Genomic DNA, 27,962 nt, shown 5'->3' with positions numbered 1-27,962 from the left:
ACAGTTCTGAGGAGCATGACTGTTGAAATGCTTTCTGCAGGTCAATATTAATGCGTCTTCGTAAAATTCAATTTTATGCCTTGGTACAGAATTACTTAGGCATATGCACTCCGGGGGGTTGTCAGTATTTTCAAAATTAAGCCCTGCTATTTCTGCGTTTATGTGTGTGAGTTGGCAATTTTAATGCAAATTACGGTCCCTTAAAATAACTGAACCTACAGAGGCGAGGGTGAGCTGCTAAAAGAGGAGAGCCTTCATCTCAAAAAGCCCGGGCGTGTTGTGAAGCTGCCTAAATCGCTTCTGTACAGCCTTCCTCACACTTCTTGTGTGGATTGGGGTTAGGATTCGCACAACACCTCAATGTGGGGCTACGAACACCTCAATGTGGAGCTGCGAACACCTCAACCTGGAGCTATGAACACCACAGGATGAAGCACAGCGACAATATATATGTTTTCCAGAAGGGGAAAAGCTCGCCCTTGGCTCTGTGGGGTGTGTTGCCTCCTTGGGATCCAGTCTCCAGGTGTGGGTCCGTGGGTGCGGGTGGATTTGGCAACCCAGATCCCCTCAGGGGCCAGCAGTGCCTCAGCCAACCCTTCCCATGACGCTGCCCAAGCGCTCGTTTCCAGCTAAATAAACACTTGTAGCTAATAAAAAACACCCCATCTGGGCTTGAACTCGCCAAACCAAAACCCTTACACCCTCTTTTTGCCCTTCCTCTCTATTTATCCAGCTCCAAACTCGGCGCCCGCGGCGGGCTCAGCCCCGCGCCGCCTCAGGCGCCTCATGGCGGGCGCGGCCGCCCCGCGGGGCTCGGCGGGGGCTCCCCGCGGCCCCGAGGGATGGAAAGGGGAGGGCAGGGGAACGAAAGGGGCTGGAAGGGGAAGGAAAAAGGGCTGGAAGGGGAGGCCCCCGGCCGTCCCCGCCCGCCTCCGTGCCCTCCCCGCACGTCACTTGTTATGTCTCCGCCGGCGGCCGCGGCTCCGCCGGGGCGGGGACAGCGGCGGGAGGGAGGCCGGGGGCCCGCAGCCCTCAACGCCCCGCGGCCGCCGCCTGCCGCCCCCTTCCCTCGCCCCGTTCCCCCTTCGTCTTCTTCCTCCTCTTCCTCCAGCCCCAGCCCGGCGGGAAGATGTGGCTGAAGCTGTGCTTCTTGCTGCTCTATTTCCTGCTGCTCTTCGTCCTGGCCAGGGTGTTCGAGGCCGTGGTGTGGTACGAGACCGGCTTCTTCGCCACGCAGCTGGTGGACCCGGTGGCGCTGAGCTTCAGGAAGCTGCGAACCATCCTGGAGTGCCGGGGGCTGGGGCACTCGGGGCTGCCCGAGAAGAAGGATGTCCGGGAGCTGGTGGAGAAGTCAGGTAGGGGCCTCCTTCTCCTGCCCTCCGGCCTCCCTGCTTCCCTCCTGCCTCCCTCTTGCCACCCTCTTTCCCTCCTTCCTTCCCTCCAGCCTCCTTCTCTCCCTCCTTCCCTTCTTCCCTTCATCCTTCCCTCTCTCCTTCCCCCTCCTGCCTCCTTTTCTCCTTTCCTCCAGGCCTCAAGCAGCCACAAAACCTCCGCCACCCTCTGCTGCAGCCACAGCCTCAGGGGCTCCAGCCAAGGGCATCAGGGCACTGCTGTGCCCACAACCAGGGGCCTCAAAACATATAAAAACACCTCAATTTATCCCTTTTCAATGCTTTTTGCCACAGAAATGCACACAAGGAGGGGCCCGGCGTGCCCCCAAACTCGAGGTGTCACAGCGGGGGAAATGGAGGAAGGCTCGGGGGAGCTCCGGGCTCGTGACGTGGAAAAGCTCCGCGGCGTTTGAAACGCTGGGAACGCCGAGCGGGGAGGAGAAGGCCTCCGCCAGGCTGCCAAGAAATGTTTTTTTTTTCTCCCCAAAACCCCGAGGGGAAAGGGTTATTTCTGATAAGCCAGCTCGGCCTGGCCGTGGGCGGTGTGGGTCGCGCCGCGAGGTTTTGTGTCGGGGTTGAAAGCGAATGTCATCCGCCGTGAGGAGCGAGGAGGGAAGGAGCCAAATATATGCAGGCTCGTGGGTTGCTATTTCCAGCCGGGGCCGGCTTTTGCTGCCTGCTCCTTTCCCTCCCGGCTGGCTCGTTTTCTTGCAGGTCTCGCTGTCAGGATGGAAGCGGTGCTTCCGTAGGTGAGGAGCAGAAGAGGTGGGCACGGAGGCAGGCAGAGCTGTTGTAGAAGAGGAGCAGAAGGAGATCCTGCGAGCTAAAGATGGCTTGGGGAAAGGCAGGGGAGCGTTTGAGAAGTTGGCAGAAAGCAGGAGAAAGAGGTGGGCTTCTGGGGGGTGCTGAGTAGCGAGGGATGAGGAAGGGTGAAGGTGGGCAGAGCTGCCGAAATGCCTTGAAAGTGCTGCTGCTGGCGTGGGGCAGGCAGAGGGAGATGGCCCAAAGGGCTCGGGAGATGGAGCTGATGTAATAACCCTAGTGCCAGCCCAGCAGGGAAGCCTGCGTAGCTGCTGTTAAATCGATGATCAAAGGGCTGCTGATAGAGGAAAGAGAAACCTGCTGGTGCTCCAGGCAGGCAGCGAGGGGGCTCGAAAGTCCAGACAGAAAAAGAGAAGGATTTGGATGAATATAGTCAGTGCCATGACCCGAAAATGCTACCTCGTTTTAATAATTGATATTAATGCTGGACACTTAAATCTAATTTGCTTTTATTGTTCATTGTTTATTTATGTTGTTTATTCACTTTGCTGCTTCCACAGCAAGAAGCATTAGGCAGTTTCATTTTTGTTTCCAATCACTTTCACTCCTTGGCTGTCACGTACTTCCATGATGTCATTATGTTTGGGCTGCAAATGCTGCAGGGAAGTGTTTAACTCCAAACAAACTGTATTAACTGACTTCTCGAAATGTCATGGAAACAGTTCTAGCACCGATAGGCTTTGCAGGTCTTTTTTTTCTATATTTTTGTGTTGTATGTAATGTAAATTTTAAGTTCTGTGAATACTTTTTGAAAGCTCTCGAGGGTTTCCCCTGTAACACAATGAGTGTTTTTCTTGGAGTATCTTGTAGGAAACAGCCTCTTTGAACCAGACTTCGTTTTTTCAAGATTACTAGATCAGTTACCAAAATGCTGATTGTCATTAACGGTGTTTTTAAGGGCTGTGAAACAAAGCATGGGAAGGAAATGAGATTACAGAGGAAATATCAGAACAATTTTACCATGAGCTACTTATGTCACTAGGACGGAGCTGATGGGAACTTTTTTTGCAACTTTGCAAACAGAGTCCAACAGCTAAACTGTTCTGTGTTAGATTTTTCCCTGTGGTGGGACAACCAACGTGTCTTTCAGTGCCAAATTATTGATTGAAATTCTGGAAGTCTGCTTGAGTTAGCGGCGTTAAGAATTTGCTTGCTGCAAAATTATTGTCCTGTGAAATGAAAGCAAAGATACGTGGATTAGAATTGCTGTCTGCCACTGAAATACTATTATTTTCAGGTAGCGAGGCTTAGAGGATGCTCATTTATTCTTTTGTGTGTGTGGTTGTGTGTGTGTGACACCTGTGTAATCAGAAGCGTAGTTAAATTGTTCACAGTCGTGTTGCTGTAGATAGAATTAAAATAACATCATAGTAGAAGTTCGGTTGCCTTTGTACTGAAAAGGGTTTTGAGAAACTATTTTAAATATCTCTAGAGAAACTACTTTCTGAGATCAAATTGCCATTAGTGATAGGAGTTGTCATTATTAAATCATCTTTCATAAGCGGCGTTTTAACTGCGTTTCTCCAACTGTCTCTCTTCCAGGTGACCTTATGGAAGGGGAGCTTTATTCTGCTCTCAAGGAGGAAGAGGCCTCTGAGTCGGTTTCAAGTACAAACTTCAGTGGTGAAATGCACTTCTATGAGCTCGTAGAAGATACCAAAGATGGGATCTGGCTGGTACAGGTACAGAAATTCGATCGTTTGTTTTCTTGTATTTATCACGTTCAATATATGTCTCGAAGGAGGAGTTTATGGGGGTGGTTAACCAGCAGGAGAAGTGAGCAACAGAGGGATGATGGCAAAGATGAATGATATCAGGGAGATCATAAGAGGCAAATCTGTTCTAAAAACCAAGCAGGGATGGAGGTGACTGAGTTCCTACACAGAGAAGAAGAAAACCTGTTGTTCTGTGGATTGCTGCCTGAAAGCCAGGTGCTTTACAACCAGAAAACAAACAAAGCAGCACACACTTAACTGCATGAACTATGCGAGGGCTTGGCCCTGATAGCGTGCGAGTTTGTGTGAAGTAGGTGCAGTAAGGATGGGTGCTCCCAGCTGCCACAGGAGGGGTGCCTCTGCTCTTGCTCTTCTTTTGGTTGCTCCGTGCTCAGCCTCAACTGGTTTGTGTCTGATTATCTCAGGGGCTTGGAGCGCTTTTACAGCCTCTCTTTACCTCTTCACGAAGGCAAGATCTCAGCGTGCTGCTTCCCAGGCTGGCAGGCTGGTTGCACAACGTGTTCTGGTGGCTTGGAATTTGCCTTTCCCCAGAGCTCATGGACTCGCTGATTTATGGCATGCTTCGCCAGGGCTGCGTGAGAATGAGAGAACGTTTGGGGAGGAAAACTGGGGGGAGGAGACACAGGCTTTTGCAGATGGGGTTCTGAAACAATTCATCATCATATGAGATACCATATGAGAACATAAGATGAGTAATCTAGGCCAAAATGTAAAAACTACTTTTCCTCATCAACTTCTCCATTGATAAGAGATTTTGTTTAGGGAAAAGTTCATTGCTACCGGCCACGTCAGGCAACCAGAACTCTCCACCAGACAGTTCATTGTTTAGCTGAGAGCTCCACTTCCTGGATTAAATGGTTTGTCTGGTCTCCTCTCTTCATGTTTCCTATCTAAATAGATTTTCAGGATCTAATGACTTGCTGGTACTAGAGCTGCATCATTAACCACATCAGAGCTCACCCTAAAATAGCTAACGGGAGGACAGACAACCTTCATGGTCGAAATGGCATTTGTATTTTGGAAAAGATCGTTGAGTCTAAGTTTCAGACTTAAATCATACAGGAAGGGATTCTTCAAGCAGAGAGAAAGCGTTGAAAGGAAATTTAGTGAACGTCTTCCAGCTTGCTGACAAATAGTTTTATGAATATACGATGAAAAACCTCCTCTCTTCTCCATACTGGTCACAGGAGTAAAATAAGGCACTTCTCTGTTGTCAGTTGTTTGCAGAATTTTAATCATAACATATTTCCAGCTAGCTTTATAACAGCCAATCAAACAGGCTGCGTTTTGATACCTCAAGTGTGATAAATGTTGTCATCGTTCTGGCAATATTTGAACAGCTATTGACTTGGTCACAATAGCTGCAGGAAAAAAAAATACTGGAATTTACTGAATAATTCACTTGGTGAACGCTATTTGTCTCCTTGTTGACAATAAAAACCACTAAAGATATCAAATTCCTGCTTTTCATTCTTGCCTTCACTCAAGTTTTCATCGCTGAGTTTTCGTTCGCTTCTCTCCTGCACTAGATTCTTCCTGTCCTTTCACGGATCTTTGCCTGCTCTTTTCACATCCCTCTCCTTTGCAAAGCTTTGGATTTTGGTTGTGGATCTGTTCCACGTGGAAGCAGTGGAGGGAGAGGACGAGTTCTGGCTCGGCTGGTGCAGTGCTGGTTGGTTGAGGTGGTGTCGGAGGCTTCACGACGATGGATCAGAACGTGGGGACTGGGAGGATGATTTTAATTTTCCAGTGCGTGCAAATGAAATTCCTGGGGTGGCACAAGCTGGGGGTGTGATGGCAAACGCTGTCTGCAGAGAATCAAAGCAAAAAGAGGAAACTACAAATATTTCTTGATATATTTAACAACATCAGAAGTGAATTTACCACTTCGAGCCAGGAAGGTGGATTTCTTGAAGAAAGTTGAAGTCCATACACGAGGCAACGAAGTGTTTTGTGGCTGCGTTTCTTTCTCTGGAGGTCCACAAGCAAAGCAGCCAGGTTCAGTGGTAATTTGTTTACCCACGTAGTGCTCACGAGTGCCCTGTGCTCCTGCGTGGAGCTTCCACAGACAGCAGCAAGTTCTCTCTGCTATTAGCTCATGATCTCAACGCTTTTATGTTTTTCTTCCTGCTTGCCAGCTGCCGTTACGCACTTCTCTGGCTGGTAAGGAGAACGAGTGGTGGCTGCTGGAGCAGGGACTGGTGCTGCTTGGCCTGATGCTAGAGGAGGAGGAACAGAGAGCAGTGGCTTTGTTACACTCTGCTGGGGCTTATGCTCTCTGGTCAGTCTCTGGAAGCAACATCTGACAACATCGTAGTCATTGTGGCCTTTTTAAGAACATAGAATAAATGATCTACAGATAAAAATCTTCTTGGAACGAAGTTAAAATCTAAATTTAGATAGGTGCTTTAAGAAAGAGTCTGTGTTGGGACATGGCAGTAGAGAGAAACAAAGGGAGCTTTATTCCTGGCTTTGAAACCTCTTCCATCATGCCTGGAAGAGGTGCAGGAGGCATTGCTGTGGATGCAGAGCATACGATCACAGAATCACCTTGGTTGGAAAGGACTGTGAAGATCACCGTGTCCAGCCACCGACCTGACCTGCAGAGTCCCAGCACCACACCACGTCCTCAGTGCCACGTCCACGCCTCTCCCAAACCCCAGCCTGACCTGCACCTGAGCTGCGGCTTCGAGTGGTGTAATCGCAGAGCGAGGGATGTTGCTGCAGGGTTTTGGTGATCTTCTTTCTTTGTTTTTGTTTGCTTTTGCTTGCATGTAGAGGAATTTTTGTATTTGCCTTCCCAAATTTGCCCGGTGACTGGTTGCTCTCATTAGGAGGAACATAAGTGGAAGCTCTTAGCTAATTTCTAACACGTTGTTCAGTATTTGTGCTGTTCCCAGTAGCTTCAGGACCATTGACCATAGGATACCCAATTTTAACTTTCAGTAGCCTTCCTGAGAGCCTTCTTACCCAGCCAAGGGTGTGGAATACCCTCAGCTCAAACTTAACAGTTCTCTGATTGCCTTCATACCTTTGTTCACTGATTATAACAGCTCATTCGTTTTCAGCCTCTGCTCAGAACACCCCACCTTCCTTGAGAAACTACACACGATTATGGGGAAGTTAATTTTTGCATGCTACAACGGCTTTAGTGTTCCATCTTTGCCCATTTTGATCAAATATCTCATTGTCTCTTTCTCAGAAGAGGAAAGTTAAAAATAATAGTGAAAAATCAGAATCCACAGGGATGGATTCAGAGCCAGCTGTGAGTCCTTGGGGCAGAGTGGCTGTGGAAATTGTTCCATCAGCACAATGCAGAACAATAATCGGCGTGTGAAATGTTTCCCGATGACTAAAGGTGCAGAGAGTCAAGCAGAAAGTACTGATGTTATCTTGAATAACGTAAACGGGCCTTTCCCCATGCTTCTAATAAAGAACACATCCTTCAGCTTTAATTAGATGTATTTCTAAATGTGGATTGGCCCAATATTCCTGCTTATGCTTTGTCTGTGGAAGGATAGCAACATCACAGTTAATTACAAAAGGTTCTGTGAAAAATACAGAGGAAGCTTAACAGACCAACGCTTTTTTTAATATCTTTGTGGATCCAAAGCCTTTCAGGGAGTGCGTGGACTCTTTGCAGCGATATGAAGCTTCCTTTGCTCATTCACCCTCTGCAGGCACCTTGGAAGAGTTCCTGGGCCTCCAGGGGTCTGGATATCTCACAGGGGAAACTGCTGAGCCGGCCTGACAGCTCTCACACACACACAACTCTCCCAGTTCGTTAGAGAAGTTAGAAATGAGCTTGGCTTTTGGCAAAATCACTCAGCTTTTTCCACCTGGGATGTGCGGAGTGCTCCATGCAGAAGCCGACGTGCCCAGGCTGGGCGAGGGGTGGCTGCTCCTGGGAGGATTCCCCACGTGGTGTCTCCTCCCTCCCAGGTTTTGCTTTTCCTGATGATTTCAGCCCTGGTACAGCTCCCAGTGCCCGGTCTCCATGAGCTCTTGGAGCTGTCTTTGTGGCCAAGCTGGAAAACCAAGTTCTGGCTATTTGTGTGAACCAAGTTTTGACTGGTTTTGTGTGCATTCAGAGTTTTGTGTGCTCTTAGGATGAGCAGGTGCGCCTGACACCTGGTACCCTGGCTGCCTTCCAGCTTGGATAATGTCGGAGCTCCCCTTGGTGCTTTTGCTTGGATACAGTTTTCTCTTCCTTTAATGGCACGCGCTCACATCCCATCATGGCTGAGGGATGCTGCCAAGGTGAATATTTTTCCATCACTGAAAAAAAAACACACGTGCATCACTTAGCTCCAAGTTTCTGCTGTGATGATCTCACAGCTCTGCCTTTCTGCTCTGATTTCTTTTTTTTTTTTTAGCGTTCCCATCTCTGGTGCCACGTACCAAACACAACCAGCACGGCACTTAATGGAACCAGCAAGGCACGAGGGCTGTTGAATGTGCAAAGCAAACAAATCGGCAGGGTGTTTTTGCTGTGACTGAGGTTACTTCAGGTTTCAGTGGCCGTGAGACTGGGTAACAACTAGTTCTAAGGACTGATTTTTGGGGTGTCCTCTTGCAAAAGCTGCTTGTCCAAAGCGTCCAGGTTCCACGTGAAACTATCCTTGCGTGTGGTTTGTGAAGTACTCAGGTTGCTGCAAGTTGTTGAGGTGGAAGCAACTTGTTAAGAGTGGTGCTTTCATTCCAGAGCAAAGGCTTGTGTGCGGTACATGGCAAGGATTATTCCCCAAATAAAAAACACTGTTTAATCCTGTTTAGTATCTTTGATATGTGTAGAAGCTCTTTCTTCCATCACGTGGCAGTAATTCTTATACATCAAATGGTTCGTACGTTTCTGTCCTCTGTATGACTTCTCTGTCAGAGGAGGAAGAGAGAATAGCTGAAGGAACCAGAATTGATTAAAGAAATGAGAGTTGGGATACCACAAAGTGTTGTTAGCCCTTCCTTTTGCCAATCTGACTTGAATTCTCGTGCCTTGTGATACTCAAACAGACCCAGGTGTAAGCTTCATGACTTACGGAGTCCAATTTGTGTTACCGTGACCTGTTTTGAAATCCCTACGTCTAACAGAGATTGAGCAAAATCTGATCTAAGTGAGCAGAAAAATAGAGAAGTGCTCAAATGCTGCTGGGGCACCAGAAGAGGAATCTGTCTTTGCGGATTGTTAGAGCAAACTCTTCAACAGCAGCAGCGTGTCCTTGAGTCTCTTTGATATCTACGTCTTTTAATGGCATTTTAAGAATACATTTCATAAAATAACTTATAAAAAGACATAACAGTACCCGTGAAATTACGGTGCAGCTGCCTCAGTGGCAGTTACCCGGCAGTCAGGGCATTATCTCTGCATCCACCTGAGAGGCTTTCGTTATGGATTAAGCAGGAGAGGCACGTTGCCCTATTTTACAAATCATTTATGTGTTTCTTTTTCTGGGATATTTATTTTTAAAGCCCGTTTGCTTCTCTAATGTCATAACTGTGGCTGTTTTAACATATGGATCAAATTGATTTGAATAATTAGGTTCTTGATTGGCATCTTGTGGGACTGTTCTGTCTAATTCAAAGTCAGGAGAGCTCTTCACTGCGAAAGCTACCTATGCAGACACCTGTTGAAATCATCAGGATTTTAGTACTTTCAGCATTATGTGTCCTCAGATTACTTTTTTTTTTTTTTTTTTTTTTTACCTGTTGTATCTGAAATTCACCTTTCCAGTTATTGCAAAATGAAGGGAAAATAAAGAAGAAAATTAAAATACACAAATAGATGGGGATTTGGAAGTCTCCTCTATTTCTCTGTTTGCTTTGCACATCTCGGTGGGACATCTTACCTGCAGCATTTCACATTATTGAGCATCTTCTGACCTTTTGGTGTATTTTATGGTCCTCCCCAATTCACAGATGCACTACAAAGAGACTTGTGTCAGAGATTTCACAGGAAGCTTGTGGCTAGATGCCCACTGAGAGCCTAATCTTCTCTCCAGTTCCTTCTTCCATGCTGGTTCTTCCACCAAAACAACATAAAATTCATTTGTAGAGGAAGAACCAGCTCGGAGCCAGCAGTCAGAACCTGGCTTGGGTGTGCAGATCTATTCCGTGGTGCGGGATTGTGAAATGGCAGGGTTACTTTGATCCTATTGGATTCTCTTAGCCCCTTAAGATGATTAATGGATTAATTGGATTATCTGCATTGTATTATTTGTCACTCTGACAGCTGATATTTTGCAGAACGTGAGCGCAGCTAATAACGAGGGAAGCTTGAAGGGCTCGTGTCCCCGTAAATGTCACGGTTGTTTCCCAGCCGTGCTAGTTGATCTCCTAAAAGACACCTGATTTCTGTTTTTTTTTCTTCTGTATGAGCTTTGTCTCGAATTCTGCAATATGAAATAGGGCCTGTGGCTGAAAGGGGCCGTCCTGATCACTGACTTCACCTCTGCCAGATGGAATATGTGTTTGTAAAACACCTTGCTCTCTCTCTTCAGCCAGAAGTCCCCCATGTGTAATACTCCTATCGACTGCTCCACTCCTCTTGGAAATCTCTCCGGCTTTTGGTCTGAGAGTTTTCGTGGCGAATTTGTTCTCATTGTGCTTAACTTGGCGTCGCCCTTTAGTCTCTGCGACTCCTAATGCCTGCCCCGCTCCTCCCGATACCTGAGATCAATCACAGGGTTTGTTTTTGTCAGGCCTGCTATTTCCCAGGATGTGCTTATTTCGCAGCCAGGTAGTATTGATGGCTCACAGCTCCTGGTGGATCAACTGAGAGACCCGAGAGCTTTTCCTCTCCTCGTCGTTTCTAACTGATGAACTCCCTGAGTGTCCTGTTCATTATGGGATTCAATTTCATTTCTGACACCCTGCATTACGAGATTTGTGCGGCTCTTCCTGGACAGCATTATAATCCTCTTTTGTACCTAGACGTGCTTCCCAATTTTATGCCATCTACAAATGGCTCTGGGAGCCTTCAGCTTTCTGCAGGAGGGGCATTAATAGGAGTACATGCTCAGCTGATCTCCGAGATAAATCCATTAAGGAGCCTGTTACTACTTTGCTGGCATTTTGATATTTTCTAGCCTTAGCCAATTTCTGATTCACTTTCAGATTTTTATTTTTTTTTTTTAACACAAGATTTATCTCCAGCCCTCTAGAAAACTTTCCACGTGGCATAATGCTGGACCCTCTGCCAAGATTACGTTTCCTTTGTCTTGAAACTCGCTTCTTTCTCTCCAGGAGAAGATTGATTTTTAACTCGCAGCTGAAGCAGGAATGATACAACCTCAGTAATTCCATGCTGGAAAATGTAATCAGCTCTGTGCCTTTACCTACAGTTTTGCATACTACTGAGATCAAAGTAGTGGGATATTTTTCTCTTAAATACAGTTACTCACTCTGCGGTCAGAGCGTAAATTACCCTGACAGTGTTTTTATACAAAATCTTTGCAGGTGCTTCTGCAGCTTTGTGTGCTGGTTGTGTGACAGCTCGCTGACAGAGAGCCTGCTTACTGATTTTAAGTGCATTAAGTTCTGTTTCCATCTCCAGGTGGCAGTCTCTGTCCCTACTCTTGCTGACCTGCCCATAGCCAGCCACCTCCTCGTCATCTGAAAATTGAGTCAGAGCATTCATTTCATTTCTTAGACCCAAATTACCTAATGCTTCTGCCTTCCCTGTATCTCCAGCCTACTTCTTTTTCCCATCTTCTGTTTTTATTCAATTGGTTGAAAATCCTTTTGGTGCAGCTTCTAATGTTTCTTTACATAGTCAAACTTAAACTGCCTTTTTCCTTACTTGGTTTTTTATTTCTTGCTTGTCTTTCTTTGCTAGCTCTTCCTTTTCAATTTATTTATTTATGTATTTTTGCATTCCTTGTAGATTCTCAGACTGGTTCTAACATATTTTTGGAAGCCTTTGCTAGGAAGAAATGCAGGATTTGACATCTTCCCCCCCCCCCCCCCCCCCCCTTGCTTAAAATATAAAATCCTTGAAGAACTTGAAGAACTTGCAGGCCTCTTTTGCATTCCAGCTCCTGGTTTCCTCAGTCACAGGGTTTTTTTTAAGTTACATTTCCTAGCTTATCAAAAATCACACTTCTTAAATAAAGCCTGTTACAAGTGTTTGCAAATTATCTTTAATTTCACCCGAATTACACTGTGATTGCTTAACCTCCGGTTGGTTTCTCTGACCCCCCCCTTCCCCAGAGATGATTGCTTTCCAAAATCCCTTGTCTCTGTGGTGAACTCCCAGTGCTGGAAGTGGGTGTTGGCTGCAGGAGCAGCTGCAATAAATGCCTTTTTTTTTTTTTTTTTTTTTTTTTTTAGCTGTAATGACATAAAGCATGAGACCAAGACATTTTGCAAAGCGTGCAAAACCATAGTAAGGTTCGTGCTATCCAGTTAGTAAATAAAAATTGCCAGTTCTGGCCTTGTCTTACAACATAAACAGCTTTCTCCAGGAGAACAGGCTTTTTTGGAGAATGGGAATTAATCTGATTTTACAAAATAAACTACAAATAGCCCAATAACCAGGCTAGGCTTTTACTGAGCTCACACAGGGTTTGGGGAACGACTGATCTCGGAGTCGTTGTTCCAAAGAGTAAGAGTTAGCAACGCTTTACTGGGATGCTTACTAATAAAGCTTAATGATTCATTTCTACATCAGGTGCATTTGTCATGCTGTAGTAGCTCAGAGGATCTATTGACAGAAGTGTCTTAAGGTGTCTTTAGGAATGTGGTCTCTTCGCTGAAGCATACAAAAGGAAGAAATTTAAAACATCCACGGTAATTGCTTCAGTTACAGTTTTAGGGGATGTAAAGAAGCCTCCGAAGCTCAGGAGGCTTCCCCAGCTGGTTACCTTGGTGCTTAAAGGTTACATTAACCTAGTTCCTGGGGAAGCAAAAAGCCTTTTCTGACTGACGTGTGTTTTGATAACAGCTTGAGGGACTCCTATCTAGATGTTCACCTGTGATTGTATTTAAACACAGTGGGCTCAGAGGAATGGGAGCGTGATTTCCAGCTGCAGTTTCACTTTGTTCCCCTCTCTAGGGGGCTGTGCTGAGTGAACTCATACGTTTTCACTTTCTGGGTGGATGCTGCTTACCACAAATCAGATGATTTTTTTTTTGAGCCTCAACAGCCAGCCATGCTTTCCAGCTGTGTCTCAGCCTGTACGCAGAGAGCTGTTAGTCCTGCTGCCAACCTGCCCTACCGAGGAGAACTGACATTTTGGGTTATTGAGTCTGAAAACAATTGGGAGAAGTTTAACGGGGGGTAAACAAACGCCGAACAAATGGAAAATTTCAGAACTTAATTTAAAAACGCATTTTCGAGTGGCTGCCAGTCAGTTTGCATAAGCACGTGAGGCATTTCCAAAATAGAAAGCGTGACTGCTGATGGAATAATGCATGATCGGTCATGTCATGCAGAACTACCTGCCAGCAAAAGGCAGGCAGTTGTTTTCTTCTACCTCCCTTCCCTGTGCAGTGATAAGTCAGAGGATGGCACATATCTTTTGGCATTTGCATCTGGGGAAGCTTACATCCAGGTAACCAGGAGTACTCCTTTAATGCATTAAGTTATAAGGAATTAGATTTTGGGGATCCATCGCACTGAATTATCATCCTGAAATTGCAGATGGGACGTCTGGGGTTGGTGGAACAGCCACATGAACTCCCAGAGTGAGTCACTGGCAGAGGTGTAAGGAGACGAGATTTTTAGACGTTATCTAGCAGTTTGATCATTAGTTTCTGCTGCTCGGAAGTGGTTGTTGGCAGTCTGGTCTGGTACCAAGTGCAGACGCTATAACACGTTTTACTTGCTGTGAGACAAGATGTCTTTGGTGTGCTGTAACTTTAATGGAGCGTGGCAATAAAATAATTGTCTTCTTTACTGCGAAGAAGAGGAACCTGCAATACAATTTCCCTTTGTCTCCTACAATGAACCAGTTAACAATAGCTGTGTTGTTTTCCCAAAGCTTTTAAGTGTCACTGATTTTATTAGCCTAGCAGGTGCTTAAAATGATGATGCACTTTTGCCTTTCTGCAGAAACTCTATTTCTGTCTTTGAGCTTCACCCTCCAAAAGCACTTTGTGTGATGACCTGGTGTATGCTGCTGCTGTAAGCCCTAAGGGAAGGGGAAAACAGTAGCAGGGGTGACCAGATCTTTACTCTTATAATATTAACTCCTTATTTTGGGAAGCAAACTTACTGTGATACTAAATGATTACCTCTTTTGTCACTAGGTCATAGCAAACGACAGAAGTCCACTGGTGGGTAAAGTCCACTGGGAGAAAATGGTGAAGAAAGTGTCAAGATTCGGCATACGTACGGGCACTTTTAACTGTTCCAGTGACCCCAGGTATATTCTTAAAGGATTACCTCAATCCCCAGAACATCGTAAGGCTTAGCTGTGTTGTGGCAGCGGGGCTTGTAAAAGCAGCTGTGATCGAGGGTGCCTTTATTCCTGGTGTTTCTCTCTGCTAAAGGCTGTTCTGAATATTGCATTATTTATCAACATCATCAGCACAGATCTGCAGCTTCCTGAAGCATCACGGGGAGCTGCGTGATCAGACTCTGCAGAGCGTAGTGCAGCAGTGGAAGGGAGCGAACAGGAGAATCCAGCCTTGTAGTAAAGGCATTCGGGGACAAGAGCTGTGCTTTCTTAGCACAAAGCCCATCCGGGAGAGCTGTTTCAGTTGCAGAGTTGCTCGATTGCCATCTGGAAAGGGGAAGCACAGGTTAGCGTGAACCTTGGAAGCGGTGCCTGCTTCTCGGGGTTGCTGCCAAGCCCTGTTCCCTGACAAATACGTAAATGTTTATATCTAAACCTGAGCACGCCCTTTGACAACATACAGCGCGCTGTGCAAGGCTCACTGATGTTTGTGTATGATTCCAAATGAGGAAGAGAAGCAGAGTCACAGAGGCTGGTAATAATTCTGTGCCACCTTAAAAGCAGTGGTTTCTACAACGTTTTGCTGGAAGCATTTGCTTCACATGACAAGAAATCTTGTCTAGAATTCCAGTCACATGCATGGCTATGCACACGTGTTACATACCTTAACCCTAAACGTTTACGGAAATCACAAAGTTAATCCTGAGGGGAAATTCTTAGATTTTGCAGAGTTTAGCAAAATAATCTTGGATAATCAAAACACTGGTATTTGAACATTTTACATGTTTGGCAGTGTTTCTCTTTGCATAGCTCCTGATTAGTCTTAGTATTAAGATAAAATACTATATTTTAAATTAACACATAAATGGTGTTTTTTGTAATATAAGAAGTGTCTTGTTTTCTCGAGTCAGTCCTCACGAATAGTTTTCATTAAGTTGCAGCAGTAGACAGGATACTAGTGGGGCAATATCTTGGGGCTCCTTCTGAAAATGCTACATTCAGATTCCTGAAAAGAGGAGTTGTGCTTATCTAAAGAGACACTGATAGACCCAGAAAGGACGTGGGTCAGATGGCCAGTGAATGAAGCAAATGGCTCACGAGCTCGTCCCAGGCAGTGAGAGTGTTCTTTCAGCCCAAACCATCTGGTGGCACGTGCCTGCTTCCTCCTCCGCTGGTTTTTGTGGTGAGCTCTCTCACCACACCTCTCAATCTGCTGGCATCCTTCCAAAACAGCCCCAGTAGGAAGTGCATCCCCGTTCCAGCTTCATCAAAGGCTCCTTAACCTCACCTGGCTGCCACTTGGCAAAACTGGGATGGAAGGAAGCACTGGGAAAAGGTTACCTGCAGGTTTGGGAAAGCAGAGTGGGACGCTGACTTGTATTGTAATGGTTGTTTTCTTGGCCAGAATGCCTAGGAAGAATAGCTCCTAACACTAAAGCTTTAGAGTGAAGAGAAAAAAGTCTTCAAGCATGAATGACTAATGTACGGCCTCATTTATTCTAATAACTGATGGAAATTAACACCATTCCTCTCCAGCGTTTTACAATATACGTCTCTTTACAGCCTTCCTGTAAGGTAGCAAACATATTATAAAATAAACGTTCTTTGTCAGAGAATATTTGGGTGCCTGTATTTCCTGCTGTTATCTGTAAAACTCCCAGGTGCTCACCGTGTTTAATTTTGGGGCTCGTTAAGGAAATGGAAGGACTGCAGCTCCAGGAGTATAAAACCATAATCTAACTTGCCCTTTTCTTTGTAGGTACTGCAGGAGGAGGGGTTGGCTGAAGTCCACCCTCATCATGTCAGTTCCGCAAACCAGCACCTCCAAGGGCAAAGTCATGCTCAAAGAATACAGCGGGCGCAAGATCGAAGTGGAGCACATCTTCAAGTGGATCACAGCCCACGCCGCTTCTCGGATCAAAACCATCTACAACTCCGAACATTTACGAGAAGAATGGAACAAAAGCGACCAGTACCGGGTGAAAATCTACCTGTTTGCCAACCTCGACCAGCCTCCGGCCTTCTTCTCCGCACTAAGTGTGAAGTTTACCGGAAGAGTAGAGTTTATTTTTGTGAACGTGGAAAACTGGGACAATAAAAGTTACATGGCAGAAATCGGTGTCTACAAGACGCCGTCCTACATACTTAGGACTCCCGAGGGGATCTACAGGTATGGGAATAACACTGGTGAATTCATATCACTACGTGCCATGGATTCCTTTTTGCGCTCGCTGCAACCCGAAGTTAACGACTTGTTTGTTTTAAGCCTAGTTTTGGTCAATCTGATGGCTTGGATGGACCTGTTCATTACACAGGGCGCTACCATAAAGCGCTTTGTGGTTCTTATAAGCACTTTAGGGACGTATAACTCACTACTAATTATTTCCTGGCTGCCCGTGTTGGGTTTTTTGCAACTACCTTACTTAGACAGCTTTTACGAGTACAGTTTAAAACTCTTCAGGTACTCTAACACAACCACTTTGGCTTCTTGGGTGAGAGCCGACTGGATGTTCTACTCCTCGCACCCAGCCCTCTTCCTCAGCACGTACCTCGGCCACGGGCTGCTCATCGACTACTTTGAGAAAAAAAGGCGGCGCCACAACAACGCCGACGAAGTCAACGCGAACAATCTGGAGTGGCTGTCGAGCCTGTGGGACTGGTACACCAGCTACTTGTTTCATCCCATTGCTTCCTTCCAGCACTTCCCTTTTGACTCGGATTGGGATGAAGACCCAGACCTGTTCCTGGAGCGACTGGCTTTCCCCGACCTCTGGCTTCACCCTCTGATACCGACCGATTACATCAAAAACTTACCCATCTGGAGGTTTAAATGCCTCGGCGGCCACCCCGATGAGGAGCTGCCGGAATCCAGCCAAGACAGCGAAAGTGACTCTGAGAGCGAAACCAGAGAGGTCTCCAGCAGCGAAAGGGAAGGCTCGGAGGACGATGAACCAAACACATTTCACGGGCCCAGCGCCGGAGAGCGGCGGTGCCGTGCCCAGCCCTGCTCGTGTGCCAGCCAATATTGCCCGAGCGAGCCGTACGAAGGGAAAGCAGCGAGGTCGTACGGCTCCTACAGCACCACGGGCGACACCGAGCCAGACTGGGCGGCCTGGCCCCCCGAGATGTTGCACTGTACGGAATGCGTTGTGTGTCTAGAGAATTTCCAGCACGGCTGCCTGCTGATGGGCTTGCCGTGCGGCCACGTCTTCCACCAGAATTGCATCGTCATGTGGCTGGCCGGGGGGCGGCACTGCTGCCCCGTCTGCAGGTGGGCTTCGTACAAAAAGAAGCAGCCCTACACGCACCCGCAGCCTTTGGCACACGATTCCCCATCTTAGCCCTGCGCCGCCGCCGTCCTTTGTAAGCTCCCGGGGTATTACTGCTTGCCTTTTAAATGTTAGTCCCTTCCCGGATTATGTGGTTTGGAGTTTTTTAGTTTCAATGTTAGTGCCGTGAGCTCAGATCTACATGAAGCTAACGTTAATGACAGAATCATTTGGTTGCCTTGTGTGTCGAACTGAATGCAGACGTAACCGTGCGGTAACTCGCTTTTCTTTTCAACACCCCGAAACTCGATGCTGTTTTTTGGAAGCACAAAAATCAAGCCTACAAGAGGAGCGCGTTCCAGCAAACGTTTACACGTCAGGATATGGGTGCCACCGAATCAGAGACAATTGCTTAATTTAAGTGTTTCTTCTTTTAGGGTCTGTTCAGCACATCTTTGTTGAATAATGTATGTTGTAAGCCAGTACCATTGAAAAAAAAAAAAAAAAGAAATCCGTGAAATAAATTATTTTAAAAGGAGATTTGTAACGTTAATTGTTTTGATAAATATTTTGTGTGTATGGTTACAGATGTCTTGCTGGTCTGATTTATCTGTGAAGACAATAAAAATATAACACCACTTTTGTGACTAATAACTCGCCTCCTGGTGATGCCGGGATTCATTTCTCCAGTGTTTGTCACCGACCAGGCTGAAGGCAGTGGTGTCACACCGCAGCTTCTTCATTCCTAAGTCTTCTCAGCTTGAGCGGGGCGTTTCTAATTAACCATTCTAATTAATGTCTTGATCAGGGAGAGATCCTCTCCGGTACCCCTATCTGCAGATATCTAGGAAGACTTCAGAGCGTCCCTCTGCGGAACCATCACGAAACAGCAGAACGGGGTGCGGGGCCTGAAGCAGCTCGAAAAGGTCAAACGTGCCAGGTTCATAGGGGCTTTTTGGAAGTGACTTCAGATTTCTTGGAGAAGAGCGAGATGTTTGATGCCAGGAGGAAAAAAAAAAAAAAAAAAAAAAAAGGAAAAAAGGTCTGTTTCTTTGTGTTTCAGAAAGAAACTCTAGTTTTGGTTTTAGCTTTCAGAAATCATCTAAAACCTGAAGGATTTTTTTTTTTTTTGGGGGGGGAGGAGTGATAATTTACAATGAAGTAAAGGTAAATAAATTAGAAAGGGGGTTGATTTGTTTACTGTAACGTGGTAGAAGCAAGAGTGTCACTTTTATTTCCTTCCTGATTCCTGCCTGTATGATATGAAAAGATAAATAAAGGGGAAACCTGCCCGCAGGTCCCTCCTGCAGCTCGGATCTCTCCTCGCTGTCTCCCTGCAGCCATTTGGGAGCTTTGTGCCATCGTTTCCTCCGTGCAGGAGACCCGGACGCTAATTTTTTCCTCCTAACCAAGCAATGTTTCACCCCTCCAGGCAGTCGCTGGGTGTCATCGCAGGAGGACTCTCTCCTAATACCCACAGGAGCAGTTTTTAACCGTGAGTACTTCTTCTTTCCTCATTTCCTATTGCAGCACCGAGGCAGGGAAGGGGAAGGGGCACCACAGCTGCCACCGCCCTCGTAGCACAGGTGAAATTTTTGCTGTTTTAGGCCACGGGTCCAGCTCTATCCACAAACTCATTCAGCTGCAGGCTGTTTGCACACCCTCCGTTGCTCCGCCGACCCAGTGCTTCTGATAAATGACACGAGCTGCTGTTAATGAGCTTTTCCGCTAATTAAACAGAAGAGCCACGGCAGGCACATCTGGAGGTGTGGATAACGCCCAGCGGCTGGCCGTGCCCCAAGGCCCCGTCCCCTGCTGTCGGCTGGGCAGCGCCTGCTGAATGTGCCTGCCTCCGAACATTTCTCTACAGCTTCTTTTTTTTTTTCTCCTTTTTCTTTTTATCTACATTTTCTTTTTTTTCCTCCTTTTTTCTCCATTTTCTTTTTTCTCCTTTTTTTCTCCGTTTCCTTTTCTCTCATTTTTTTCTCAAAATTTTTCTCCTTTTTTCTCCATTTTCTTTTTTCTCCATTTCTTTTTTTCTCCTTTTTTTCCCTCCATTTTCTTTTTTCTCCTTTTTTTTCTCCATTTCTTTTTTTTCTTATTTTTTTCTCCTTTTTCTTTTCTCCTTTTTTCTCAAATTTTTCTGCTATTTTTCTCCATTTTCTTTTTTTCTCCTCTTTTCTCCATTTTCCTTTTTTTCTCCTTTTTTCTCCTTCCCTTTTTTCCCCCTTCCCTTTCTCTATCCCACTGTTAATCCATTTAATTTCCTTATCATTATTCTTTTAACCCTTTCCCAACCGGCACCACCTCCCGGCCCGAGCAGCGGGGGGGGGCGTGGCCTGAACCCACATAAGGGGGCGTGACCAATCGAAATGGGGCGTGGCCACATGAAGGGGCGTGGCCACGCGCCGCACCCTCCGCCTCCCCACCCACCCCCTCCGCAGCCGCGCTAGGGCGGTGCCTTCAGCGCAGGCGCAGCCGGGCAGGGCGGGGCTTCGGCGCATGCGCAGCGCGCCCGCCCATGCCCCGGGAGGTGAGGGCGGAAGCGGCGGGCGCTGCCATGGGGCTGTTCGGGAAGACCCCGGAGAAGCCGCCCAAGGAGATGGTGAGGGGCGGGGGGGGGAGGGGCGGGGGCAGGCGCTGCCTCACGGCCACAGCCCCGGGGCCGAGCCGGGCTTAAAAACGGCGTGTTTCATCGCGATTTTGGTTAAATAACGACATTTAATCGTCATTCGGACTCCATAACGACATATTTAATAACAACGTATGTAATTGTCGCTCATAATTTAAAGCTTGTGCCTTTTTAAGCGCTTTCCTGTGTTGTTAAATGGCGAAGTGGCAAAAAAAACACACAAACGGGAAACGTTTTTTTACCTGAATTCCCAATAACTGTCACTCTTTCCCTTCCTGAGGTCAATGAGTGGTCCCTGAAGATCCGGAAGGAGATGCGGGTGATCGACAGGCAGATCAGAGGTGTGTGCTCCTCTCCCTTCTCCCTTCCTCATCCTCCTTCAGGTATTTTTTAACCTTACAGCACGGGGAGGGGGCCATAAAATCAAATAACCCAGGGCACAGCACCACGTCTGGAAGGAAGAACACAATCCACATTACCAAAATGGCCTTGCCACGAATTTCTCCAAGAAAAAGTCTCCACAGAACCCAAGCGGTGCCTGCTCCCTGTGAGGTGGAGCTTCCTGGACGCCCTTGGCGAGAAGATTTTAACTCATCTTTGACTCGGGATTTCACCCAGAAGCCCTGGTGAAGGCTTTTGGTCGGCAGCCGTGTGGTGCCTGCTCCCAGTGACTCCTGGAGGCTGTTCCCTGCCCTCAGCCCCAGCTGGTTGGGTTCGTGTTTCCCCCACCCGGTCCCTTCTTGTTGGAGGGAGGTGCTCGGCTGCTGGTGCAGCACAGCCCGGCTTTGTTCCTCTCTGTGGGATGAGTTCAGGGCTTGTGCCTCTTCCAGGAGCGCTGACGCGTGGCGATGCTCGTTGTGAATTGTTTCGGGCTCACCAAGGCACTTTGTGGGGCTGTGTCAGGCGCAGGCTGGCTGAGGCGTGTGGCTGATCTTACAGCAAAGCGTGTTTTAGCAATCACTTCATGGGAACAAACCACCCACGTATTCGCTGCTGATGGCTTCGTGGACCTTGGGTTTCCTCTCAACTTCATGCCCGTTACAGTATTTTACCCTGGCAGTGGCTGTGCTCCGAGGAAGGATGCCGAGCTGGGACCTGCCCTCGTTTCCCTCAGGAGGGCTGCGCTGCACGTGTCTGGAGGCAGCACCACCCCGGTGCTCTCAGGCTGCTTTGTGCCTCTGGGTTAAGCTTAGGGATGTTGCCACCCAGCTGCCTTTAGTCCCCCCTCCCTGCCACGAATCTCGTATTCTGCAGCTGTAGCACCTCAGCCGTTTGTCTCACCTGCTAGGATCAGCTGGGACTTGGCTCGCTCCTGTGCCTGACATACAGATAGATGTCTGTGAGGTTGTGAAGTTTCTGTGGATAATACTGAGGAAGCAACAAGGAGTGTATTTTTTCTGATTGCAGTCCTACAGATCTCTGCCAGTCCCGTAGGATAAGGAGGCATTGAATGAGCTTGGGAGAGTGACTCGTCCGGAGTACAGGCAGGGTGCCTTAGCTCCCATGGCAAAGCCTATGCCAAAAAGTATTTGGGTGATTTTGCTTTTGTAAAAGGTCATCTTCTGGTTCTTGCCTGCATGTAGCTTCTGGTGTAAATCAAAAAGACTCAAACAAAGCTATTTGTAGCGGTATTTGTTGTGGTCGTTTCCTTCAGCCCCTTGCAGGAAGGTGTGCCTGGCCCTTACTTACCCAAGTTCTTCCTTTCCTTTAAGACAAGGTTTTCCAGAGCCACGTTTTGTCAGTGGCTAATTCACTGCTGACTCTGGAGAAGGGAGGGGCTGAGTGGCCCACGCTTGTTCCTGCATCTCTTACGTTGAGGTTTTTGAGGTACCTGGCTGCTTCTGCACGCAGCCAGCATCGTCTCGCGAGGCAGGTGTGTGAGCAGTCACCGCAGATCTGCTAGAGAAACCTTTATTGTTTAAGGATGCCCGTTTAATTTCAGTTCCAGCTCTTTGTGCTCACTGAGAACAGGCTCAGTGCAGTACTCCTGCTCCAGCTTGCTTTTATAGAAAGGGTTTGAATGAAGCTGGATGCTAGGAGGGTTTGAGCAGGCTCTCTGAAGCCATATATAAAGATTTGTTCGCATGTTTCCCCGATAAATATCCATGGCTCTGGTAGCAGGCAGACAGCTCATAATGTGAATGTGCCAATTCACACCTGATGCAGGAGTTTAAAGCATCAGCAGTGGAAACTCAAGGCTGTAACTCTTTAAGCAGGAGCACAGACTTGGCTGAGTACCCACGTCAGGCTTAACGAGCTGTGCCTGAGGGAATAATTAACTTTGTCTGCAAGTGTGAAGATTTTTTTGGTGGTAATGAAGAAATCAGTGGTTCTAAGTAATTCTCAGCACCTTCGTAAATTCATTGTGTAAGTGGCCATGCTTTGTTGTTGTTGTTGAGGGTAAGATAAACCTTTTAGCCTCTGTGCAATCAGCCTTCTACAAACTTTGAGAGCATATTTTGTCAGATAAATACATCTCCGGGATCTAGAAATGATGAGAACATTTTTTTTTTCCTCTAACATCCCTCGGATTCACACAAAGATAGGCATGTGGGTTAAGCTGTGAATGTGGAGTCTGACAGGTGAGTATTTTCACTGATGAAAATTCCTGTCCCTCTGCTGAGACTGGTTTTATCTCCTTGTGGTAACTTTGTTCCAGCTGGGGATGAACATGGAAGAGGTAATCTTGCAAGCAGCAAATCAGTACAGTAATTAAAGTGTGTGTATATGTGTATGTGTATCTATTTGTATCAGGCTGGTGTAATAGTGAAGCTGTTCTAACCTTCTACGTAAGGTTCTCATTCCCAGTGCTTTGTTCTTACCAGACCTTTTTTCCTTAAGAATTCACCTTAGCTCAGTTTCATGCAGCAATATTTCTGGGCAGTCATTCACAGTACCCTAATTACAAAGGAAATTACCGAGGTTGATGTTGAGTAAAGAGAATTTTGCTATTAATATGTAGCTGAATTAATCAGCTAATATGTAAATCAGCCTAGAGCAAGGCCTTTCAGTAACGTGAATCTGGAATTAAGTAGAAACGATTCTTTGCACTGAAAATCCACTCCAGCAAATGACTGTTTTTTCTTCCAAATCCTCAGCAGCTTGTTAATGTTTGCTGTGTCTGTTTTTCCGTGCTCCAGATATTCAGAGAGAGGAGGAAAAGGTGAAACGGTCAATAAAGGATGCTGCCAAAAAGGGTCAGAAAGACGCGTGTGTGATCTTGGCAAAAGAACTGATCCGCTCTCGGAAGGCCGTGAGCAAACTCTACGCATCCAAAGCTCACATGAACTCTGTTCTCATGGGGATGAAGAACCAGCTTGGTAAGAACGGCTCAGCCCGAGTACGGGAACTTTCCCCGCTCTCCAATTTCTGTTTGCAGCACCGAGGTTAAATACAAGATGAGCTGGGAGAGCTTGAATGTGGAAGCAGAGCTGCTCTTGTTAAAGGCAGCTGGGAGTGCTGGGCTTCGGGATCTGGGGAAATTCCTCCTGTACCAGGCCTGGAGGTGTACGGCTGCTGCGGGTCCGTGTCCGTGTGTCCAGCCAGGCTGGGCACCTGCCCCCAGCAGGCAGAGGCACTCGCACAGTCACAGCAGTGACTTTACCTGTAATCACACGCTGGTTTTGCACAAACCTGAGCAGCACTGACAGCCTCGTCCTGATATTCTGCTGCAGTTGACTAGGACTGACATCCATGAGTAGAGTGAATACCCACACACACATATATATATATGTATGGACTCATATACGTGGAGGGAATCCAGAATTCAGTCTGGAGTTTGTATTAACTTGCTCTTCAGCTCAAGCAATGACTGCAGAAGTCAAGATTTCAGTCAGTTTGGTAACATTGTAAGTGTAAGGTTCTTAATGGTAGAGAAATGAAGTATTACTGTGAGAAGTAACATGCTGTAACTTCGTTTGCTTCATTAAGGAGTGACCATGTTAACCACAAACAAGTAAGCTAGCCATGACTAGGAAGCTGCAAGTTCAGATGGGAACTCAAGACCTCAGAGAAGTCTTAACTATTACATTTTGATCATGGTATATCAACATGTGTGAGAAGAGCCTATAAGCTTAACATATAAGCTATGTTAAGAGAACAGCTTCTGGAAAGACTTTTTGGTAAATCCAGCTTAAACTACACATTTTTAGTGTATCTTCTTCAGGGTTATTTTTCCAGCTTATCCTTTGCTGTGAAGCTGTTTCACTAGGACTTCTGTTAAAGTTTCTACTACCTGGGCAGAAGGTCGCTGGCTTGGTCAGCAGTTAGATGTGGAGCTGGACTGCAGCAATGCTGGTGGGCACCTCTGTAAGACCTCTGGCTGCTGAGGAGCACAGGCAGAAGCTCCTCAGGGATCTCTCTTCTATGAGCTGCGTCCACCTGGGTGGAAATCTCTGCTGGCAATCTGGCAACTCCAGCTAATTGTACGGGAGCTAGATGCTTGGTTTTTCAGATGTGTAAGGAGTTGAGCTTTTCCAGGGAGGTAGACAAGGATAAAACAGAAAGATATACATTTAAAAATGCCTAAACTCAAATTTCTATCACAGGATGTGGTTTCTCTGCTTTTGGTGGTGCCTGGATTGTTCAAGCTTTTTCTGCCTCTCCTTCACAGCTGTCCTCAGAGTAGCAGGCTCATTGCAGAAGAGCACAGAAGTCATGAAGGCTATGCAGAACCTAGTAAAAATCCCTGAAATCCAAGCGACAATGAGAGAATTGTCCAAAGAGATGATGAAGGTAAGATCTATAATGTAAATGAGAGACTTGGGTGAGCAAGAGGTGGCTGAGCAGCGTGCTGGAGCGCTGTGCACCTGCTTAGATAGTCTGAGGGAGGGTGTCTGGTGTAGCTCTAAGGAGCAGAAACCAAGTAGCACGTTACTGGCTGGGAACTTTGCAATAAGTTCCTGTCTGTGGGGAGAACCGTGACTTAGTGATACCCACAACATGCTTGGTGCAAAGCTTACAGCAGAAAAAAGCTGCTGAAGTAGAGGGTGGAAGGAGAAAGGTTGTTCCCATACAGAGGAGTTGTAGTTGGTGGTCCCAAGGGCTTGGGGAACCACGGCTCGAAGCAGGATTCACGCCCACACCCCAGTGACTGCCCTGAACCCTGAGCTGCTCTGAGGGAGAGCAAATTTCCTGCTCTCAAGGAGGGCAGCGTTCGTTACAGGACACCCACCACAGCCCGTTGTGGAGTGGGAAAGTGAAAATCCCATCTGAGGCAAAACAGCCATCTTGGTGCTGGTTTTAGAACACCTAGCATGGTGTCTCCATCTGATGGAAGTGCTCTGGTTTTATAGTGTACTAGTTTCTTATTGTGGTTATTTTCAACTGCCAAAATCTTGTTCTTTTCTGCTCTTACATGCTGCTCAAGATTGGTTGGGTTAAACCAGTTTGTTTCTCAATAATTTTATGACTCTGCAGCAGAACAATTTGGCTGTATGTGGGCTGCAGGCCCTGCAGGGGGTGTATTTAAATGCAGATAGAAAAAAGGAAAGTTTATGTGAGACCTAAGTTGTAAAACAGGCTGTAAAATGTTTGCTTTGTGATGGAAGCATGTGAAATACAGCTGCATCTATGACTGCAGGCATGTAGTAACCGGGGTTGTAGATATGTAGAGATGCAACAGCAGTGAGTAAGAGCTGTGGGGTCTGAGTGTGGGAACACACAGCTCATCTTCAGTTCTCTTACTGCTTTTCTTACGCACCAGCTGTACGGATGCAGGCTTAAACTGTAGGTGAGCGTGTTGGGCAGCCCTCATGCAACAGAGCAGCCTTGTTCAGGAAAGCTCGAGCAGCAGACGAGCAGCACGCCTGTGGCAGTTGTGAAATGCCTGGGGTAGGCACATCCTGATGCTGACAGGGGGACCTGTCCTCTCTGCTGCTTCCGAGGCCATCACGTGCTGCCCTTTTGTTTCCTGGCAGGCTGGCATTATCGAGGAAATGCTCGAGGACACCTTTGAAAGCATGGAGGATGAGGACGAAATGGAGGAGGAAGCAGAGATGGAGATTGACAAAATCCTTTTCGAAATTACAGCAGGTGAGTCTGCGTGTGTTTGCAGAGCGAGGAGCCTTCCTCCTGCTCTGTTAACTACAAAGGTGCTACACTTTAAACTTCCATCTGTCCGGGCTTAACAGCTGTGGCCTCCCAGAGGTGCCTTTTACCTTCCCTAAAAGCGAAGGAGTGCCTGACAGACTGGTTTCAGGGAACGCGGGCGGTGCAGCCAGCGAGGTTCAGCAAAGCATAAACAATAAAGCAGCAGCTGAAGTCCCTGCAGTTTATCATTTAGGCTTGACCAGATTCCTGTCTGTATTGGCTGCTTTTAACAAGGTAAAATGTGTGTGCCTGGGCAGATAGATACACTTTGTTAATGAAGCCAGGGAATCAACTTTGCTTCACTGCCTCAGTTCCTAGGCTGCCCTGGGATTCCTGGCTGTACAATGCTGTTAGTGACTTGAGCTGCTGAATAATAAATAGGCAAACAAAAGCTCCTGCCTTACACCTCGCGAGGTGCTGAGCTGCTCTTTTAGCTGTTTGACTTGGGCGATGCTCAGACTGCTCTTTACCTGAGTTTCTTGTGAAAGGGGCTGGTGCCTGTCGGTGCCAGAGCAGCGCTCAGCTCTGACACCTTGCCTGCCAAGTGCCCCTGCTCCTCACCTTGCGAGCTGCTGCTGGCACACCGCCCTCTCTTGTCTCTCTTGCCCTGCTTTGTTTTGCTTTCTTGCCTCCTGTTCCTCGCTCGGAGAAGCTCCCTTCCTGCTGTGCTGCGGGCTGTCGCAGTGGGGCGGTGAGGAGAACGAGAAGCACAGAGCTGGAGCTCTTCTTAGCAGAGCGCTGTCCTCAGGAGCCTGACAAATACAACAGCGTCAGCAGCAGGGCCTGTAAACTCAAACTGCCTGGCTGAATTATTTCAAATAACTGACATTATTTCAATTACAAGCTGCTGGCTATTAAACAAAGACTTAACGCATGCTAAGGGGTCTTTTTATGTTGTTTGCAGGGGCCTTGGGTAAAGCACCCAGTAAAGTCACAGATGCTCTGCCGGAGCCTGAGTCCACGGAAGCGGCAGCTGCTGTTGACGAGGAGGAGGACATCGAGGCCATGCAGTCCCGCCTGGCCACCCTGCGCAGCTAAGGAGGGAAGAGCCGTGTACAGTTTGCCTTTTGTTTCGTGGCAGGATGCTCTATCCTGCCTTCGTGATGCAAAACTTAATACGTGAGGATACTTTGTGTAATATATATATATTTTTTTTTCTGTCCCGGGGACTGTATTCTCCAAGAAACTCCTGTAATATACTTCTTGGGGACTGCAGGCTGGAGAGATGATTTTATTGTTTTCTGTTCAGCCTTTTATCACCTGTGAAAGGTTACAGTGAAATGGCAAGGGTGTTAAATTTTATGTATTTTTAGTTATGAAGTCTTGGATGATATTCTTAGCTTCAAGTATCATCTTTCCCTGAAAGGCACTTTGGCTTAGTCTGCTACCAAAAACCCTTCAGTGGTGTAAGATCCGTGTTTTTCTGACTCACTACAACTTTTATTAAAGCTGCTCTTAAACTGATGCACTGGAGCAACTGGTAGTTTTCATGGCTTCAGACTGCTTTCACAAAACAGGTCCACCTTTACCAGCTCCCCCTTGGTTTTACAAAACCCAATGCATTGAGGATGTCACAGCCCAGTTAAAGGAAAGTTAAGTCTTTAAGTCTTATATTTAAATACATGTTC

The 27,962-nt window shown here is 46.9% G+C and overlaps 1 protein-coding gene across 3 annotated transcripts; it reads left to right on the top strand.

Moving 5' to 3' along the window:
* The first annotated feature begins 1,091 nt into the window (after nucleotides 1-1,091).
* LOC116489130 (charged multivesicular body protein 3) lies at nucleotides 1,092-27,807 on the top strand. Of its 3 annotated transcripts, XM_032187259.1 has the most exons (7): nucleotides 1,115-1,355; nucleotides 3,756-3,895; nucleotides 20,525-20,585; nucleotides 23,385-23,564; nucleotides 24,857-24,978; nucleotides 26,163-26,277; nucleotides 27,239-27,807. In XM_032187259.1, the coding sequence occupies exons 1-7, from the start codon at nucleotides 1,130-1,132 to the stop codon at nucleotides 27,370-27,372; spliced, it is 978 nt and encodes a 325-aa protein (XP_032043150.1). In that variant the 5' UTR covers nucleotides 1,115-1,129; the 3' UTR covers nucleotides 27,373-27,807. The 3 variants fall into 3 exon arrangements, with proteins under 3 accessions (XP_032043148.1, XP_032043150.1, XP_032043149.1); XM_032187258.1 differs by lacking the exons at nucleotides 1,115-1,355; nucleotides 3,756-3,895 and adding an exon at nucleotides 20,120-20,217; XM_032187257.1 differs by lacking the exons at nucleotides 20,525-20,585; nucleotides 23,385-23,564; nucleotides 24,857-24,978; nucleotides 26,163-26,277; nucleotides 27,239-27,807 and adding exons at nucleotides 14,195-14,310; nucleotides 16,103-18,145 and having other exon boundaries at nucleotides 1,092-1,355.
* Nucleotides 27,808-27,962: the final 155 nt, after the last annotated feature.

Source organism: Aythya fuligula, chromosome 4 (assembly GCF_009819795.1).
Source record: "Aythya fuligula isolate bAytFul2 chromosome 4, bAytFul2.pri, whole genome shotgun sequence".
Taxonomy (NCBI): domain Eukaryota; kingdom Metazoa; phylum Chordata; class Aves; order Anseriformes; family Anatidae; genus Aythya; species Aythya fuligula.
This window is presented reverse-complemented; position numbering and strand designations above follow the sequence as displayed.

Coding starts and splice junctions, on each gene's coding strand:
- LOC116489130 (XM_032187257.1), top strand. CDS start 1,130: ATGTGGCTGAAGCTGTGCTTCTTGCTGCTCTATTTCCTGCTGCTCTTC. Junction 1,356..3,755: donor GGAGCTGGTGGAGAAGTCAG/GTAGGGGCCTCC, acceptor TCTCTCTTCCAG/GTGACCTTATGGAAGGGGAG. Junction 3,896..14,194: donor ATGGGATCTGGCTGGTACAG/GTACAGAAATTC, acceptor TTTTGTCACTAG/GTCATAGCAAACGACAGAAG.